This window comes from Mirounga leonina, unplaced genomic scaffold (assembly GCF_011800145.1).
Source record: "Mirounga leonina isolate KUSES-001 unplaced genomic scaffold, KU_Mleo_1.0 Mir_454, whole genome shotgun sequence".
In the NCBI taxonomy this organism is placed as follows: domain Eukaryota; kingdom Metazoa; phylum Chordata; class Mammalia; order Carnivora; family Phocidae; genus Mirounga; species Mirounga leonina.
In genome coordinates, this window is record NW_023270763.1 from 4,673,830 (window position 1) to 4,694,211 (window position 20,382).

General features: G+C 45.7%; 1 protein-coding gene across 1 annotated transcript; it reads left to right on the forward strand.

The window, feature by feature from the left end:
• Nucleotides 1-286: 286 nt before the first annotated feature.
• Nucleotides 287-18,128, forward strand: FAM220A (family with sequence similarity 220 member A). Its single transcript, XM_034988173.1, has 4 exons — nt 287-319; nt 1,092-1,418; nt 2,048-2,097; nt 15,924-18,128. Exons 1-4 carry the CDS (start codon nt 287-289, stop codon nt 16,801-16,803), a joined length of 1,290 nt encoding a protein of 429 aa, XP_034844064.1. The 3' UTR covers nt 16,804-18,128.
• The last annotated feature ends 2,254 nt before the right edge of the window (nt 18,129-20,382 follow it).

Genomic DNA, 20,382 nt, shown 5'->3' on the forward strand with positions numbered 1-20,382 from the left:
GGGAGTGGGAGAGGGAGAAGCAGGCTTCCCGTGGAGCAGGGAGCCCAATGTGGGGCTCGATCCCAGGACCCTGGGATCATGACCTGAGCCGAAGGCTTAACGACTGAGCCACCCAGGTGCCCCCACACTGTTGCTTTCTTAAAGGACTTAAGATTTGCTTTTAATTTCATCAATGAAACTTTTTTTTCCTCACCTGTACCAAATTCCCAGACTTTCATTGGTGGGCAGAAGTAATGACATGAAATGCTTTGTCTGAGACTAGAAATAACATATCTACCTTCACACCATGCAAATCTTTGATAGAAACCTATATGCTGAAGTAGGAATGTAAAAACTCATTGTCAAAAAGATAAAAAACCCGAAACACAGAATACTAGAAGTTTTGGAAGTTTCAATATTTTTGCTTATTTCATTAGCAAGTCAATTAATACCAATTATTAAAGATTAAATTTTATATAAGTCAACACTGAACAACAATGGCAGGGGTCCTGAAACCATCTACATGGGGAGCATGTTCTGCCCCTCCACCCCAGGAAGCCTCCCTTTGTTTGCTTTTTATAATTGTGGTTAGATATACATAACATAAAACTTGCTATTTTAACAGTTTTTATTTTGATTGATTGATTTAGGTGCAAAAAGGTAATTTTATTAAAGCACGGTGACAGGACCCCTGGGCAGAAAGAGCTGCCTATTTTAACAATTTTTAAATGTACAGTCCCCCATTATTAAGGACATTGACATTGTACATCTAATTCAAATTCACGGTTCACCTTCTCGTTTGTTTTAATTTTCCAGCTTACCATTAGGGGGCAGACCGAGATAACGCATCCGCTGCTCGGCCGGAGCATCCCGCCCCGCCTCGCCCACGCATGCGCGTCTCACCTGCGGAAGGTGGCAAGGGGCGGGGTAGGGGGCGGGACAGAGGTGCGCAGGCGCGGCGCGGGCATTGTGACGTCAGGCCGCGCGGCCCGGCTTGGACCAGGCGGCGGCTCGCGGAGGCGCTTCCGCGAGTGTGACGCGCGGACTCCCCTCCCCGCCGCCCGCCCGCCCGCCCGCCCCCGACCTCGCCGCCGCCTCCCTCGCTCCCTCAGCGCGCCCAGCGCGGCCCAGCGGCCGGGGCGGAGGCCCGGGGGCGACGCGGCGCCGAGAGGGCGGGCGGGCTTCGGAGCGCCGGGCGGCCCGGGTCCGCGGCCGGTCGGTGCGCGGCGGGCGGGCGGCGGGCGCCGGTCTATATGGCGGCGGCTCTGTCGGGCCTGGCTGTCCGCCTCTCGCGCTCGGCCGCCGCCCGCTCCTATGGGGTCTTCTGCAAGGGGCTGACCCGCACGCTGCTCATCTTTTTCGACCTGGCCTGGCGGCTGCGCATCAACTTCCCCTACCTCTACATCGTGGCTTCCATGATGCTCAACGTCCGCCTGCAGGTGAGTGAGCCGCGCCCGCCGGGCCCCCCTCCCCCGACCCTCCCCGAGCGCCTGTCCGCCCAGCGCGGTCCGGCCCGTCCCGCCCGGGGACGGCGAGGATGCTAACGGGAGCTGCCAAGCTGGGTGCTCAGCGTATGCGCTGTGCATTCCTCCTGCAACCCCACGGGAGGAAAGCCCGCTGATGTTATTGTTGTTCCCGTTCTGCGAACGAGGCTGGGGGCGGGGTGGAGCGGCTTGCCCCGGCTGAGGGCCTGCAGCTGGGGCGTGGGGTCCGCGGGGATGGTGGATGCTGGCACCGGTGGAAAAGCCCCGAAGAGGAAATTTGGCCCAGAGGACTATTATACGGTTGGGTTTGTGGTTCACTTTGTTAGTTCCCTAACTTTACGAAGCTTTTCAACAAATTATTTCTGAAACTTAAAATGGGTTAGTGTTTTGGTAGATGTATTTTACTTATCCTGGTCGGAGTCGGGGTGGGGTGAGGCCGAAAATGAGGGAAAATGAAGTGGAGGAGGGAGAGACGCAAAAGGTTTCGGAGTTAAACTATGTTCAGATGTGGGAAAGTAGACACACCCAGCACCTTGGAGATCACCTTTGCTGTAAATGACATTCCTTCACCCCTTGAATTACAGATGCCTTTTTCTAGTGGGATGAAAAGTCGTCAGATTGAGAGTTTTCCTTTGTAAGGGTATCAGAGATGGTCAGATGTGGAGCTCCTGTTGGATTCCGTTTACACGTCTTGGAGTGCCTGGCACAGGCTTTGATGGAGGAGGGACAGGTTCCTGCCCTCGCTGAGCTTCTGTCTGACCGTACTTGCGCTGCTCCCTGGTGTGCAAAATGAGGGAGGCTGAGTGCTAGGACCAGGGCTGTTGAGACCATGCAGGTGTTGTCCTTTTTGTGCCCTCTGGTTTGGTTGTATCAGGATGGCATTGTCTCTGTGTCTGGACCCTTAGGTTTTGGTTCCTATTACTGGTGATGGCAGGCTACTTAAAACCAGTTCTTGATCAAAAATGTGTTAAGGTGAGGGGCACCTGGGTGGCTCAATCGGTTGAGCGTCTGCCTTCGGCTCAGGTCATGATCTCAGGGTCCTGGGGTTGGGCCCCACATCGGGCTCCCTGCTCAGCGGGGAGTCTGCTTCTCCCTCTCCCTCTGCCTCTCCCCCCAACTCGTGTTCTCACTCTGTGTGCTCTCTCTCCCTCAAATAAATAATCTTTAAAAGAAAAAAAAAAATGTGTTAAGGTGAGATGAGATGAACCTGCCTTTTTTTTTTTTTTAAGATTTTTATTTATTTGTTTGACAGGAGAGACACAGCAAGAGAGGGAACACAAGCAGGGGGGAGCGGGAGAGCGAGAAGCAGGCCTCCCGCCAAGCAAGGACCCCATACAGACTTGATCCCAGGACCCTGGGATCATGACCTGAGCCGAAGGCAGACGTCTAATGACTGAGCCACACAGGCGCCCCTCAAATTGGAATACTTTTATGTGAATAAGGGCTTCTGGCACCCTAAGTGAAGGTACCAGACTGGAAGAGTGGAAAACTGAAATATCGTTCCAGTAGGTGGTATGAAGGAGTCAAGGGTGCTAGGTGTGGGGACTGGGGAGAAACCAGAAAGCTTGTGCTCTAGCCAGTTTCCACTAGCCAACGGTTGTTTGCCAGATCTAGTGATTTTCAATAGAAATTGGAAATACTGATTTTTAGATACCAAATCAGCTCAAGTTTTAAGAAAGTAAACTTTGTGGCCAAAACAAAACAAGTCTGCATTTGACCCCCACCGCCCCGCCAAGCGCCTACTTTGGAACCTTTTGTCTAGAATTGCGTTAATGCTTTGCAGTCACATGTAGAATTACAAGAACTATTGTAAGAGAAGACCTAGTACATAATGTTAAAAATTACCATGTTTTGAAAAAAAAGTTACCATGTTTTGTATCATTAAAAAAAATCAGCTTTGTCACATGCCCACTTAACTATGATTACCCTCTAGTCCAAACTACCCATAGTCACTCACCTGGACCATGTATTTTCCACTGGGCAGTAGAGAAGTCTTTTTCTTTCTTCTTCTTCTTTTTTTTTTTTTTTTTTTTACCATAGGTGTCATTTCCCACAAAACAACAGAACAAAACTGCTGCTCATTGTGTACAGAATGCAGTTCACATATTTTTATCCAGCAGATCTGGCTTTTGCCAACCTCTCTGACTGGCTTCTTGTTTACTGTTCTTCTCACAGCTTCCTTACTACTCTCCTCTGCATATCTGTCCCTGGGCATTTGCACAAGCTATTCTTCCTACAGTCTCACACTTCAGTTCTGATTTCAGAGAGGACTTGCATGATCACCATATCCATATGATCTTGCACTTTTGTTCTCTTCATTGCAAGAGTACTGAAGGCTTGCTTGTTCCATAAGCAATAAGGAACAAAGGACTCCATTTCTAATGTGATGCTTAGGGTTTCCAAATCTCACAGTTGTTTGTGGTTGTTTGGGAATCTCAGGAAATGTTATTCAAGTACAATTTTCATAACAAGGAATTTGCACCACAATGATTGAAGGTAGATGCATTTAGGAGGAGGGAAATTAGCTTTACTTTGAGTGGTTTGGGCAGTCAGAAGGGCTCAGCGCGCACCAACCCCAAAAGCCCGTGATGGATGACGTGGTATACTTGACATGGAGTGCAGGTGCAGCCCAGCTGTAGAGAAGCCTGAGAGCTGAGCTGTAGGAGTAGCATGTGGGCTTGTTCGGTCAGGTCAGTGGTGAGATGGGAGCGGGGGAGGCACAAAGTGGTCACCAGGTTCGTTGGCGGCTAAGAACTGTGTAAGGATTTTAGGCTGGATCTCGGGCTTGATCCAGGATAGCAGCAGTCACTTCACGTGCTGAGGCGGGGAGGGAGTGGGCGCGGGGTATCTGTCTTTACTGTGATAGTTAAGCTGCGACTTTAAATATCCCTGCAGGTTTAGAGTTTCTGTTCATTTGTGGAAAATCACTAATTAAATTAACCTGATTTAAGGGTTTAATTACTCTGGCCTCTTGTAAAGGGAAGTGCCCTGGGAAATAGAATCTGAGCAAGAGGACAGCTGCGGGTCGCTGCCTTTTTACTCACCACACTGTGTCGTCGGCCTCTCCGTGGGGGGTGCTGGAATAAGGGATGCTGTGTCCCACATGTTTACTTAGGACCCCTGCGTCGTTTGTTTGTAGACCTTTTCAGGTGGTTGATACCTCTTTAACATGCAAGATGATTAAATGAGGCAAAAGGGCTTTGTAAACCTAGGAGCTTTATGATTTTAAAATATTGTTTGCAAGCTTAAAAAAATAAATTTTAAAAATTTTGAAAAAAAATATTGTTTGCAAGCAAGCCTTAATCTGCTAGAGTCATTAGTATCCTATTTGTACAGAATCTGAAATACAAGGAGTAGAAAAATGAGAATCTGTATGAAATACTAAATTAACATTAGTGGGACGTCTGGGTGGCTCAGTTGGTTAAGCGTCTGTCCTCGGCTCAGGTCGTGATCCCAGGGCCCTGGGATCGAGTCCCTCATCGGGCTCCCTGTTCAGCGGGGAGCCTGCTTCTCCCTCTGCCTGACACTTTCCCTTGCTTGTACTCTCGTGCTCTCTCTCTCCTTTGCCCTCTCTCTGGCAAATAAATAAATAAAATCTTTAAAAAAATAAAATTAGTAAAAGCAAGATGATAGATTGTACTGAGGACTGAGCAATGTCCTTGTCTTCTGTGGCATGGGCCACGCTGCCCTGTGCTGACCAGGCCCGGGAAGCTTCCTTTGGCTCCTCCCTCTGTGCCACCCCTCTCCCCTGCTTCTGACTGCTCTGTCATAGTCTCCTTTCTGATAGACTTTCTAAATCCACAACGCCCTGTCTTTCCGTGTTCGCCTGTCACTTGAAAATCTATATTTTGTTTGTTCCAATCAGGTAAAAGAGTTCAGGAGTGTAGGTGGGCTGGGAGAGCTGGTTGCCGTTCTAAATAGAGCAGGTGGGCTTCATTGATTAGGTGGCATTTGAACAAAACCTTGAAGTCAGTGGTAAGGGCTTTAGCCTTGGGGTTGGGGAGATGTCTGGGTTAGAAGAGTATCTTGTTTTGTGCAGAGAAGGCCCTACAGCTGGTGCAAGCTTGATATGTTCCAGAACAGCAGGAGGCTGGTCTGTGAAGAAGGTGGCAGGAGATTCAGACTGAGAGGTTTAGGAGCATTGAAAGGACTTTGGCTTTGACTCAGATTGCATGATCTTATGTCTGAACAATTTTAAATAGTAGTAAAGATTCCAAGATCCTGGTTGCAGGGTCAAGTGCAGCTTGAAATGAGTTTTATTCTGTTGCTTGATGGGGGGAAATTAGAGATTATTAAGAAAATGTTGTAAAAGCTTATGAGCTTTATGAAATTTTTTTTTAAAGATTTTATTTATTTGACAGAGACACAGAGAGAGAGGGAACACAAGCAGGGGGAGTGGGAGAGGGAGAAGCAGGCTTCCTGCTGAGCCGGGAGCCCGATGCGGGGCTCGATCCCAGGACCCTGGGATCATGACCTGAGCCGAAGACAGACGCTTAACGATGAGCCACCCAGGCGCCCCAGCTTTATGAAATCTTAATGAGTCAAGTCAAGAGCATCAGCCCGGTTAGGAATTTGTTCTGGCTTCTGAGATGAGGAACAACTGCATACTTTGAGATGCTAAGTACCGAACATGCAGGGAACATAAAAACACTTGTGGAATCTTTCCATTCAAGTGAATGCTTTGATCATGGTTTGTTTTTCATAAACTTTTGAAAAATTTTCAGCCTATGTAAAATATGAAAGAATAGTGCAGTGAACACCTGTATCCTTGAGTCAGGCTTTTTTTTAAGTCTTAACACAAAGTCCTATAATGGGTCAAGCACATACAAAGTGTGTTAGATCTATATGTACTAATGTTAAAAGATACCAACCATATATAAAGTGAAGAAAAGTGGGGCGCCTGGGTGGCTCAGTTGGTTAGGCATCTGCCTTCGCTCAGGTCATGATCCTGTCTCTGTCCTGGGATCGAGCCCTGCATTGAGCTCCCTGCTCTGTGGGGAGCCTGCTTCTCCCTCTCCCCTTGCTTGTGTGTTCATGTTCTCTCTCTCTCTCTCTCTCTGTCAAATATATAAATAAAATCTTGGGGGCGAAAAAAAGTGAAGAAAAGGTTAAAAACCATTTTTTCAGAAATGTGTTTGTCGGGGCGCCTGGGTGGCTCAGTCCGTTAAGCATCTGCCTTTGGCTCAGGTCAGGATCCTGGAGTCCTGGGATCAAGCCCGGCATCGGACTCCCTGCTCAGCGAGGAGCCTGCTTCTCCCTCTCCCTCTGATGCTCCCCCACTCTTGTGCTATCTCACTCTTGCTCTCTCTCAAATAAACAAATAATTTCTTTTAAAAAAAACCATGTTTGTCGGTACCTGGGGGGAGTAGCCCTAACTCAGGAGAGAGCCTAGGCATTGCTTCTCAAACGATCTTTGGAGAAGGACCAGTGGTTCTTTACCTCCACAGACAGGGCAGCTTATAAACCACAACATTTATTTCTCACAGTTCTGGAGGCTGGAAAGTCCAAGATCAAGGCACCCCCATGGCCAAGCCCTCGTGAGAGTCCTGATTCCTGGCCGGTGCCTTCTTGCTTGTCCTCTCATAGTTGGAGGGCGAGGGGTCTCTGTGGGGCCACTTTGTAAGAACAATAATCCCATTCATGAAGGCTCTACTCTTATGATCTACACAGTTCCCCGAGGCTTCACCTCCTGATACCGCCATCTTTAGGTTAGAGTTTCAGCATATGAATTTGGGGGGACAGTCATTCAGACCATAGCACCTTCTGATCGTTTTCTAAGGGCCAATAAAAATGAATTGCTTTCACATGGAAAGGGGCAGCATCTGCTTAAGATTCTCCTCTCCTTCCCCATTCATGGGCACACACGTGTTCTCTCTCTCTCCCTCTCCCAAATAAATAAATCCTTGATTAAAAAAAAGTTGCATGCTCTGAGCCAGCCAGGTACCCTCTCAGTGTTCTTAATTCTGTTCTATGATCACAGTAACAAACTGGGGGACCGGGGAACATGGGACGGTGGCTTCTACGTTGTAAGGACTTTGGCTTGTACTCTGAGTGAAGTGGGAGATATTTCACTGAGATGGGACTTAATGTGATTTACTTTTTTAAAGGATTTTTTTTTTTTAAGATTTTATTTATTTGACAGAGAGAGACAGCGAGAGAGGGAACACAAGCAGGGGGAGGGGGGGAGGGAGAAGCAGGCTTCCTGCTGAGCAGGGAGCCTGATGCGGGACTTGATTCCAGGACCCTGGGACCATGATTGAGCCAAAGGCAGACGTTTAAATGACTGAGACAGCCAGGCGCCCCTTGAAGGATTATTTTTTTAAAAAGCTTTATTGGAATATTCAAATGTACACAAAAGTAGAGTAGTATAATGAACCCTACACACCCACCCCCACTCCCCCATCACTCCTTTTCAGTAAGGATTAACTCTTTGCTAATCTGGGTTATCTTGTTTCCTCAAGCCCACACCATCTTCATCTCCTCATCCCACACTGGGGTATTTAAAAAAACAAAAACAAAACTCCGAGCCAGAATGGATCCCTTTTTTGGTTTGTTTTTTTACTTTTTACTTTGAAATGATTTGACTTAGAGAAAAGTTGCAAAAATAGTGCAGAGAGCTCCCATAGACCCTTTGCCCACCTTCTCCTGTTGGAGGCTAACTGCATCCTAGCACAGTGAAAAACTCGGAGATGAGCATCAGTCCGACACATTGGGATTTTACCAGTTTTTCCCACTGTGTCCTTTTCCTGTTCCAGGACCCTGCACTGCATTTAGTTGCCATGTCTCCTCCAATCTGTGACACTTCCGTAGCCGCCTCTTGTCTCTTATATCTATCAGTTGGACATTCAGGCTGTTCTCACTTTTTGGCTATTACGAGTGAGTAATGCTGCTATGAACATTCACGTATAGGGTTTGTGTGGACATGATTTCATTTCTCTTGGATATAGGAGTGGAATTGCTGGGTCATATGGTAATCATGTGTTTAACCATTTCAGAAGGATCACTGTTACTGCGCTTCAGAGTTGAGGGTGGAAGCAGGGAGACTCCGGAATGCAGGAGGGAGGGACACCGTGGTGGCTCCTGATCAGGGCCCCAGCAGGGGAGATACTGGGAGTGGCTGCCTTGTGGGTATATTTTGTTGTTTGAGCCAACTTGCCCTCATTACGTACTTACGGGGTACTCAGAGAAAGCTTCCTTCACGTTTCTTTTTCTTTTTCTTTTTTTTTTTGTGAGCTACTCATGCTCTTTGCCCATTTTTCTGTTGATTGTTGGTGGTTTTAATTTCTTAGAGCCTTGTATCTGTTAGGTAAGAGTTGAGAAGTGTTTTGTTTTTTTTTTTAGTTTTGACTTTGCTTATGGTGTATATTTGACATACTGAACTTTATTTTTTTTAATCTTTTTTTTTTTTTTAAGATTTTATTTATTTATTTGAGAGAGAGAGAATGAGAGAGAGCGGGGAGGGTCAGAGGGAGAAGCAGACTCCCCGCCGAGCAGGGAGCCCGATGCGGACTCGATCTTGGGACTCCAGGATCACGACCTGAGCTGAAGGCAGTTGCTTAACCAACTGAGCCACCCAGGCGCCCTCTTTTTTAAAAATCTTGTTTGTTTCTTTTAAGTAATCTCTGCACTCAACATGGGGCTTGAACTCTCAACCCTGAAATCAAGAGTGGCATGTTCTACTGACTGAGCTAGCCAGGTGCCCCTGAAGTTTATTTTTATGTAGTCAAATTTAAAACCATCCTTTTTGACTTTGGGTTCAACCTAGTTAGAAGGCCTTCCTGGGGCACCTGGGTGGCTCAGTCAGTTGTCTGCCTTCGGCTCAGGTCATGATCCCAGGGCCCTGGGATCGAGTCCTGCATCAGGCTCCCTGTTCAGTGGGGAGTCTGCTTCTCCTTCTCCCTCTGCTGCTTCTCCCACCTGCCCACTTGTGCTCGCTCCCTCTCAAATAAATAAATAAAATCTTAAAAAAAAAAAAAAAAAAGCCTTCCCAACTCTTATGCTATGAGGAATTCAATCCTATTTCATCCTGGTTAAAAATATATATATATATATACAATCTCCTATGATATGTATCCAGACTACACCGCCGTGAAAACTGTGTGAGTGACATTTTTGTCCTTGAGTGTATGTTACCTAGAAAGTAAGCTTCAAGAAGAAGAGCCCTGTTTGTCCTAACACCAGTGCCTAGAACAATGCCTGGCCCAGGGTAGGGCTCAGTGAACACTTGCTGATTGAATCTGTAGCAGAAAATCATATGAGTAGAATTGCGAAGGAAAGGTTAATTGCATTTGTAAATAATTCTAAAAGTTAAAATGCTCCCCGTTCACTGGTCGGCCACTGCAGCCTGGGCCTCGGCTTCTACCCCTCCACGAAACACACGGCCCGTGTTGAGGCCACTTCAGTGTTGCCATCCAGTGGTCACTCCTGCGTCTTCTGCTGCATAGCCCCCCCCCCCCCCCCAGCCCCATTTTGTTGTTCCTTAAAACACTCTTGGATGATGATAGCTGCTGTTTTTGGAATGCCGGTCAGAGAAGGTCAGAGAAGTTGCTGGGCGCTTTCACACAGTGAGTCCTCACAGCATGCTGAGGACAGAGGAGTGCCTGAGGTCCCCGAGCTGTTACAGAGCCCACGTCTGAGCGCACCTTTGGCAGGCAGGTGAAAGAAAGCGGAAACGGGGTGGTGGCTATCGAGAGCTGCACGACTGGCTTTTTAAGGACAGGTTTGATTTGGATGTGCTGAATGATTCGTAATAGGAACTCAGCACTCTTAGTGTTTCCTGTGGTTATGATTCAGCTTAATGTGGAGATGACTAAGTTGTTCCTGTTTCTCATCCTTTGAGCTGGGTAGCACTTTTTTTTTTTTTTAAGTCCTATTATTTTTTTTAAATTTTATTTTGTATTTCCTTAATAATCTCTACACCCAACATGGGGCTTGAACTCACGACCCGGAGATCAGGAGTTGCATGCTCTATGGACTGCGCCCGCCAGGTGCCCCAGGTAGCAATTTGAGGAATGTGTTTTGGCCACCTCCTTAGTCTGATTGTTTTAGTCATGAGCACAGCGATGTTAAGGTATACTGACGTTCACATCTGGAAGCTCTGGAAGCCAGGCGAGGCGGGGATGGGCCTGCAGCGTGTTTGCCAGCCGTTGTGAGGCAGGACTCCTCTCTAAGCCCATTGTTGTCCCAAGCCTGCTCCTTGAGCTGTGTCTTCTTCCCAGCCCCCTTTGGGAATAGCCTTGCCAGCTGGCTTTCAGAAGCATAGAGGCCAGGTTATTTTTAGTTTACAGAGAGGTGGTATCCAGACTGTCAGGTCCCTGGGGCCATTAATAGCTCAGGTTAGAGAAGGTGAGGCGACAGCAGTCCAGGAGGACAGCTGCTGTCAAATTGGGTCAGGCCTATTGTTATGCAGCAGGTCAGCTGCCTCCCGCAGGCAGATTTTTGTGGAGGAGCCTTTCTCCTGTCTGCCCTGGAGATCATGGACAGACCCAGATAATCTTGTTTCTCTTACACATCACCCCTCTGGTTTTGTGGTTCAGTTCTCAACCTTTGTTACCGGGTGAGGGAGTACATTCAGGAACTTACTCCCAGTACTGCACTTTATTTTTTCTGAATCATACTGTCTTGAACTTCAAAATAGACTCCTTCCTTTACTCTGATGGTCTCCGTGTTGGTGGATAAGTTTGTTTGCCAGAGTTTATGCTGCTTATCATTTTGTAGACTTAACCACGGGGGTGGGGGTGGGGATGAGATTTCTAGGGCTAAGGACAGTTAATTATGTAATTACGTGTATTTTATTTTATTTTATTATTATTATTTTTTTAAAGATTTTATTTATTTATTTGAGACAGAGAATGAGAGACAGAGAGCATGAGGGGGAGGAGGGTCAGAGGGAGAAGCAGACTCCCCGCCGAGCAGGGAGCCCGATGCGGGACTCGATCCCGGGACTCCAGGATCATGACCTGAGCCGAAGGCAGACCCTTAATGACTGAGCTATCCAGGCGCCCCTCACCCCTATTTTAAAAGTGAGATCGGGGCACCTGGGTGGCTGAGTCGTTGGGCGTCTGCCTTCGACTCGGGTTGTGATGCTGGCGTCCTGGGATTGAGCCCCACATCAGGCTCTCTGCTCTGCGGGAAGCCTGCTTCTCCCTCTCCCACTCCCCCTGCTTGTGTTCCCTCTCTCTCTCTCTCTCTTTTTTTTTTAAGATTTTATTTATTTATTTGAGACAGAGAGAATGAGAGACAGAGAGCATGAGAGGGGGGAGGGTCAGAGGGAGAAGCAGACTCCCCGCCGAGCAGGGAGCCCGATGCGGGACTCGATCCCGGGACTCCAGGATCATGACCTGAGCCGAAGGCAGTCGCTTAACCAACTGAGCCACCCAGGCGCCCCGTAATTACGTGTATTTTATTGGGCACAATGTGATGTACCTATATATGTAGTAGAGTGAGAATAAGTTATAAGAATATTTCACAAAGACAGATACCATATGATTTCACTTATACGTGGAATCTAAAAGACAAAACAAATGAACAAACCAAAAAAGAAACAGACCCATAAATACAGATAACAGACTGATGGGTGCCAGAGGTGGGTGGTGGGAGAATGGGAAAAATGGGTGAAGGGGAGTGGAAGGTACAGGCTTTCAATTACGGAATGAATAAGTCACGGGCGTGGAAGGTACAGCATGGAGAATACAGTGAGTGGTATTGTAGGGCTGTGACAGACGGTAGTGACACCTGAGGGGAGCAGAGCATAATGGACAAGGTTGTTGAATCACTTCGGTGTACACATGAAACCAGTCTATAGTGTGTCAACTGTACTTCAATAAAAAATATTTTGCTTATGGGGCACCTGGGTGGCTCAGTCGTTAAGCATCTGCCTTCGGCTCAGGTCATGATCCAGGGTTCTGAGATCGAGTCCCGCATCGGGCTCCCTGCTCGGCGGGGAGCCTGCTTCTCCCCCTGCTTGTGTTCCCTCTCTGTGTCTCTGTCTGTCAAATATATAAATAAAATCTTTAAAAAAAATATTTTGCTTGTTTAGAAATTATTTGAAAATTATTTCTGGCTCTCAAAATATAAGTAATGTGTGTGTCTAGTATTGGAAGTTTTTGTTGGCCAAAAAAAAAAAAAATTTTTTTTTTTTGTTGGCTAGTTGAGGGATCAGAGCCAAAATGTTTTCACTGACCCAAAGTATTTTTGTTAAGAGATTAAATACGTAGTTTATTACTGAATTTACTAAAGAACTAGGTCTTCAGTAAACAATATATTCTAACGTCACTAAATACATGATTATATTAGTGGTACCTTAGCTGAAGTATTTTCTGAACAGCACCAAGTCCTTGTACAAGGACATGCTAAAAGTAGTTAGAAACTAATTTTCCTGAGAGTTGGCTCCTATTAAATGATGTGTTTTTCTTAAGAATTTTTTATTTTATTATTTTTATCTTAGTTTATTTTTTATTTTTTAATGAATTTATTCATTTGACAGAGAGAGAGACATCAAGAGAGGGAACACGGGCACCTGGGTGGCTCAGTTGGTTAAGCGACTGCCTTCAGCTCAGGTCATGATCCTGGAGTCCCTGGATCGAGTCCCGCATCGGGCTCCCTGCTCGGCAGGGAGTCTGCTTCTCCCTCTGACCCTCCCCCCTCTCATGTGCTCTTTCTCTCTCATTCTCTCTGTCTCAAATAAATAAATAAAATCTTTAAAAAAAAAGAGAGAGAGAGGGAACACAAGCAGGGGGAGTGGGAGAGGGAGAAGCAGGCCTCTCGCTGAGCAGGGAGCCCGATGCGGGACTCGATCCCAGGACCCTGGGATTATGACCTGAGCCAAAGGCAGACGCTTAACGACTGAGCCACCCAGATGCCCCATAACCACCCTCTTTTTTGAAGCACTCGATGCTCTTGGCATCTATGACACGGAGTTTCTCGAGGTGCTTTGAATCTTCCTCCTTGGTGGCTTTGAGGCCCTCGCTAGATCTTGGAGATCCTGGCCTTCTGTACCTTACCGTCTTCTCTTTTTTATCCACCTCTCCAAAGCCGGCGACTTCAGAATCTAGGTCCCAGCTCTGACATCACTCTTGAGCTAACAGCTTTATTAATAATCCAAATGCTTGCCCAGTTCCCACAGTCAAACTCTGTGTGTTCCCGTCTCCCATCTGAGCTGTTTGACGTCCCTCCCGACCTGCTGTTCCTGTCCATTCTCTGTTCGTGACGCCTTCGTTACCCAGAAGTGAAAGCCAGAGAAACCTGTGGTCCTCTTCCTTTCTACATCCGTCTGCCACCAAGTGGAAAAGTATTTTCTCTCTCCTCTTCACCCACAGCCTCAACTGCTTCCCTGCGCTATTCAGTAGCCTCCTAATTGGTCTACTGTGATTCCTTTCCAGTCTAGCCACCACACTGCAGCCAAGGAATTAATCGGAAATGCAGATCCGGCCAATGTCTCCCGGCCGAACGTCCCTCAGTGGCTCTGCATCGCCTGCTGATGGAGGCCACGCTCCTTACACCACGACCAGTGCCTCTCGTTAGCCCTGGTTGGCTTCACGCCCCCTCCCTTTGCTCTTTTTGCTTCTATTTCAGCATCCAGTAATTCTTGTTTATTTTCTTCCCAGTGTACTCTCTTTACATTTTTTTAAAACGTAACACACTTACACACTCACCTAGCTAGGTCCCCTGGTTAGAGAAACTGCAGCTTCCTGCCCCCCATTTCTGTCTCCATAGCCAAGCCTCTCAGCTACAGCTGGTTCTCCTTGTGCGTATTTCTCTATCTCTGAATTGCATGCTTGTTGCTTCCTGACTCTTCACTCTTAGGCTTTGTCTTTGTCTTACTGTGGGAGATGAGCTCTCCGCTCTCAGGCTTCTTCTGCCTCACATCCCACATTTCCATCCCTCCTTTCTCCCAGCAGAGTTGTGTGTTTTCGTTAGATTGTTATTCCTTAGGCTGGCCTCTTAGAAAAATTACTAAATACAGTTTATATATTTATTTTCCATGTATTAATGCTCTGGGGTTATGGTTGTTTTTTAAAGGACCATGGGTCAACATTTTTTTTAATTCCTCAATTAATGAAGGAACTAGTGAGATGTTATAATCAGCTTAAAAGAGAATTTAGACAAAACACGCACACACATGTAATCAGGAACACCAAAGTGAGGTACAAATGGATGTAAGAAATGGTCAGTATCCACAGGGTAATAATTCCATTCCTCTGAACAAAATTTTTAATTTCTTTGGATAAGAAATCTTTTGCCTTGGGGGCACCTGGGTGGCTCAGTTGGTTAAGCGTCTGCCTTCGGCTCAAGTTATGATTGCAGGGTCCTGGGATTAAGCCCGGAGTCTGCTTCTCCTCTGCCTCTGCCTGCCTGTCTGCCTACTTGTGATCTCTCTCTCTGTCAAATAAATAAAATCTTAAAGAAAAATAAAAAGCCTAAATTAAAAATATTTTGCCTTCCTCTCACATTTTTTACAACTCAGATTCGTACAGCAGCTCAGACAGGTGCAGGGCTCCATAAACTTAGGTAACCCAGGGACGCACTGGACAGCACACCCAGTCAGCTTGTTGTTTGCCCATCTCAAGGCCCTTTCACAGCCTTTCCTGACATATCTTCTCCATTGGGGGCGTAACTATGGCAAAGAAAGATGATTCTTGGTCACAGAAAAGGCTGGTCCCATTAGGGTTGCAGGTGCAGCAAGAGTGTTAACCATATGTCACCTTGAGTTTGCTCTTGAACAACCGCTGAGGTCACAAATCAACTTCTGTCCCGAAGTTTTCACTCAGAATCTCGGACTGGGCGAGTCTGAGAGTGGGGAGGTAAGCCCAAGAAACTTTCTCCACCATGTTTTTATTTGTAGTACCTATAAATTCGGGTGAATTCTTCTCTTATCAAGGCTCCAAAATTTGCTACGGTTCCTGACCTGCCAGCCAGTGATCTTCCTTACCACCTTGAGGCTGCAATGTTGTATGCCAGGACCTCTCCGTGCTGGTTTTTCTTGGGAGGGCTTTGTGGACATTAGATCTGTAAATAAAGTTGACCTTGATTCCTTAAAAGTGGCTTGTCCTGCTTGAGTCACTGAGAATCATTCTCAAATAGGACACATCAGGGCCTTGGTTTGCATAATAGAGTCATCCAGTTATGTCCTGATTAAAGAAAGGGCAGATTTTTATTGAACCCACAAATAACTAAATAGTTGTGAAAAGTACAAAACCTAAGAATGTATTTTTTTTAAATTTTTAAGTATTTTTAAGGAAACACTGCATTAATAAAGTACTGTTTTTTTTTAAGTATGTTCTTTTTATTGTGATCTCTAATTGGTAGGTTGTCATCCTGTTTTCTATCAAAATGTGGGAATCCTTGGTACCAGAGACTGTTAAAGAGATCTTCATATTTGTTAGGAAGTACCTGGTGTGTGTAGGCTCTTTTAAGCCTCTGTCTTCATAATAATACTTTTAATTGGATTATCTTTTCCAGGTTCATATTGAGATCCATTGAAGGCATTGCACAGACTGACAGAGGCGTGTCGTCCAGCTCACAACATCAGAGAACACACAGCATGAGGGACAGAGTGGGAGCTCTGGGCACCTGCCTCGGGAAGGTGAAGGGGGCGGGAGAGGACTCAGACAGGCTGCTATATGGACTTGGAAGGGCACAGGGGGAGAGCCTTTGCCCGACAGATGCACCTTCCTCCTCCTGTATGCAAATACCTGCGGTTGATGTGGATGGAAATTCACAAAACGAGGAGATATCAATGGAAATGAAAAATGCTCCGAGTGAGGCCGGCCTCTTGCTTCACAGCGACAACAAAGCGCTTCCGTGTTTGAAAGAATCATTAAGAAGAAATTCAGCTTCCGTAGTGGGTCAGAGTAAGACTGTGCATGTGTTCTGTGCTCTTGCAGAAGAGCATTTTGCTGGGGTGTCCTGCAGAGTGGGGGAAGCTCTGGTGAGGGACTGGCTGGAAGGAGGGCCCAGGGCCACTGACAGCCACGGAGGATGGTGCCGCCCAGGAGAGCCTTGGGCGTCAGGACTACCGTGCCCTCAGAAGCGATCAGAAATGGGGATTTCTGAGGAGGAACCGCCAAGTGCTCTTTTAGAGGGGCTAGGCTTTGAGTTGGAACTGTCTGGCCTGCATTTCGTCCTATCTACACTGCTGCACGCACGCCCCGAAGTTTTCCTGAGTGATGAGACAAAATGTGTTTTCCTTGGCCACCCAGAGCCCCTGTTTTCAGAGCAGACAGTAGAATACAAGAAAATGCTTTCAAGTATAAAAAGTACCTCAAACGATCTGCAAATAATACTGGGGTTACAGGCTCTACCAGCTTTTGAAGTAGCAAATCCGTTACGCCATAGTTAGGGTACAAGCCGAACAATAAAAATAGTGAGATTAATTTTAAAAGTTGTCTTAGAATGATTTCTTTCACACTGAGTCTGGATGCACAAGGGGCAGCTCTGAAGGTCCTGCTTCAGTTTGTACGATCGGACAAACTTTAAGTGGAATTTAAACTCATGGGAAGTTGGTTGATGTGACAGGAGATTTTTAAACATGTTTTAACCTGTGCCTGAAAGACGTTCAGTGTTGGGATACCATTTCGAGGAGAACATTCATAGATCCCATATAAATGTCAGGTTACAACGTAAAGATGTAATAACATTCTTTATGTATCTTCAGCGCTCATTCTAAAGGGCCACCGTCCCAGGTACTGTCTCCTCAGACTGATCAGTGGGTGGGAGAGGCTGTTTGTTCAGATCAGCCCTTCACTACCTGCTCTCGGCCCTGCCACCATTTCTGCATTCTGTAGAATAATTTGGGTCTGCAGCAAAATTTGATTTCTTTTCTCAAATCCCTTTCCTTCCCCCTTGAAATGCAGTTTAAATGGAGGCCCTACGGTGAAAGTTGCAATATTCAGTGTCCTTTTAGTATAATCCTTTCTCAAACTAGGAGCCCTAGCAGTGTCGCCTGAAATAGAAATGACCTCGAGACCGTCGGCGGTAGCTCCGTTTAGGGGGAGACAGACCTTGTACTGCCCCTGTAGAAAGTTTCCAGTTTCCAGGAGCAGAGGTGTCTCTTACACTAACATTTTTTCTGAAGTAGCCCTTCTGGTGGTTGAGAACTCTGGTAAAGGTCCCTTCAGAGCATGAGTTTTTCAGGAGTCCCAAAGTAAGACTTAATCAGTTTCGGGGTTACTGGCTGCCTTTCTGTTTGTGTGCTAACTTGCTATGCCGTGTGCTATTTTAGTGTTTGGGGAAAACGAAAAATAAAACGTGTTATTTAGCATAATAAATGTCTTCTTTTACGTGTGCAGTCTCGGTTCACCTTGTCTTTTATCAGCACTGTCTTCCTCATATTGAAAAGTCTTTTAGCACTGGTCCAAGTAGGCTGCCGACTTAGAAGACCGGAAGCAGAGCTTGAAAGACAACCCGCGAAGCCAGGTCGGAACTCTCTGCTCTCATTTTCCTCCCAGGACATAGTGAGAACATGTTGTGATCCTCTGGTGATCGCCGCCACCGTGAAGGACGCTGTCCTGGTTGGGCAGTAAGAGCCCTGTTTGGGGTCACCAAGGGATGGTGAGGTGAGAACACGGAATTGTTTTAAAATGGGAACCGTTTTCTTGTCAAGCCCCTGCCCGCCCTTTTTTGTTTTAAATTAAATCTACTCCTTTGGGATAGAACTTTCTGTGACCCATCGACTGTTTTATTTCCTTTGTTTTGTAAATTGCAAGAATAGAAACTTTCAACCAGTTGCAAAGAACAAATACGGAATTCTCTATTGAGTATCCAATGCTAAATAAATTTGGAATGTCTTCATGTGGTTATATTAGAATAAGTTGTGTTTTTTCTGAGTGCCACTTTGGGGGTATATGTTCACTATAACAACTTATTTCTTTAATTTTTTAATACATGGGGCGCCTGGGTGGCTCTGTCAATTAAGCCTCTGCCTTTGGCTCAGGTCATGATCCCAGGGTCCTGGGATCGAGCCCCGGATCGGGCTCCCTCCTCTTCCTCTCCCTGTGCTTGTGCTCGCTCTCTGTCCAAAAAAATAAAATCTTAAAAAAAATAAAATTCTTAAGTACACATAATATTTGGCCGAAATTTTTCCCTTTGGTGCTGTGTCCAGTTCCTGTTCGAAGACAGGCCTCTCCTGTGGGAAGTTCTAGGGTGGAGAGGTGATGATAAATGCACTGTATAAAGTTTCATGACTTTACAAAATAAGGCCTTCTATAAACATTTTTCTGAGGCAATTAGTATAGAAATACGGTATTCTTTCAGATAAATTGTTTCCATGATTGAGTTATAAAAGGGATAAGTCTTTTAAGTTTTCATTTTATTTATTAAACAATTTTAATTTGTTTTTTAAAGATTTTATTTATTTATTTGAGAGATAGAATGAGAGAGAGCACAAGAGGGAAGAGGGTGAGAGGGAGAAGCGGACTCCCTGCCAAGCAGGGAGCCCGATGTGGGACTCGATCCCGGGACTCGAGGATCATGACCTGAGCCAAAGGCAGTGGCTCAACCAACTGAGCTACCCAGGTGCCCTAAGTTTTCATTTTAATTCCAGTTAACATACAGTGTAATGTTAATTTCAGATACAATCTAGTGATTCAGCACTTCGTAGGTCACCTGGTGCTCCTCACGACAGGTGCAGTCCTTAATCTCCATCACCTATTTAACCCACCCCCTCCTCCCTCACCTCTGGTCACCATCAGTTCTCTGTAATTAAGAATCATTTCTAGGTTTGTCTCCCCCCCGCCCTTTGCTTATTTGTTTCGTTTCTTAAATTTCACATATGAGTGAAATCATATGCTGTCTTCAGAGACATATGCTGACTTAAATTTTGCTTAGCATAATACTCTAGCTCCATCCATGTTACTGCAAATGGCAAGATTTCATTCTTTTTTATGACTAATATTCCATTATACACACACACGCACATACCACATCTTTATCCATTCATTAATCGATGGACACTTGGGGTGCTTCCATATCTTGGCTATTGTAAATAATGCTGCTGTAAACATAGGGGTGCGTGTATCCTAAAAGGGAGAAGTCATTTAAAAATTTTTAGGTTGTATCATTTTGGCAATGAAAACTGAGGGAAGTTTGCTTTAGAAGTTAAGTTTTTATGACTTTGTTTTTTGCCTTTGTGGATTCTGCTCTTAAGGATTGAACACAATCGGGCGCCTGGGTGGCTCAGATGGTTAAGCGTCTGCCTTCAGCTCAGATCATGATCCCAGGGTCCTGGGATCGAGTCCCACATCAGGCTCCCTGCTCCTTGGGAGCCTGCTTCTCCCTCTGCCTCTCTCTCTCTCTCTCTCTCTCTGTCTCTCATGAATAAATAAATAAAATCTTTAAAAAAAAAAAAAAGGAACACAATCCTTTTAAATTTAGAAGCACTTCCCATAGTACAAAATCTTGGACTTGGTTATTCACATATGGAAATCATAATTTTTAACATTGGAATGAACAGTGAGGTGTTGAGTGATTATGAAGTTGCAAGCCAATGACGAATAAGAAATTAAGAAACTTGCATTTAAACAGATCCTTGTAGGACTACTGGTTCTGTAAATAAGGCATGTTTATTTGGAGCTTGCTGTACATCACTGTGTATTCAAACAGACTATTTACTGTAGTTCTCCATAGAAAAAGAAATGTACTATAGAATTCTCGCTATATTCGCCCATAGATAATTTTAAAATTCTTTTTAAACCTTCCAAAGAGAGAGTTAAGGGGTCTCCTAAACAATCCAGATGAGCTCAGAGCGAGAAACTGTGCTCTTTGCCCTGGCTAGTGGTGGAAGCTTTGAAACACCCCATCTGAGTGATAGATTCAGTGTAGATATTTGAAGGAAGAGACCTAGAATCTAATAGGATGGTTGCTTCTACTTGGCTCCTCTTTGCTTCTAAAATGTTACCTTTTTTCCAATTTTATTTTTATC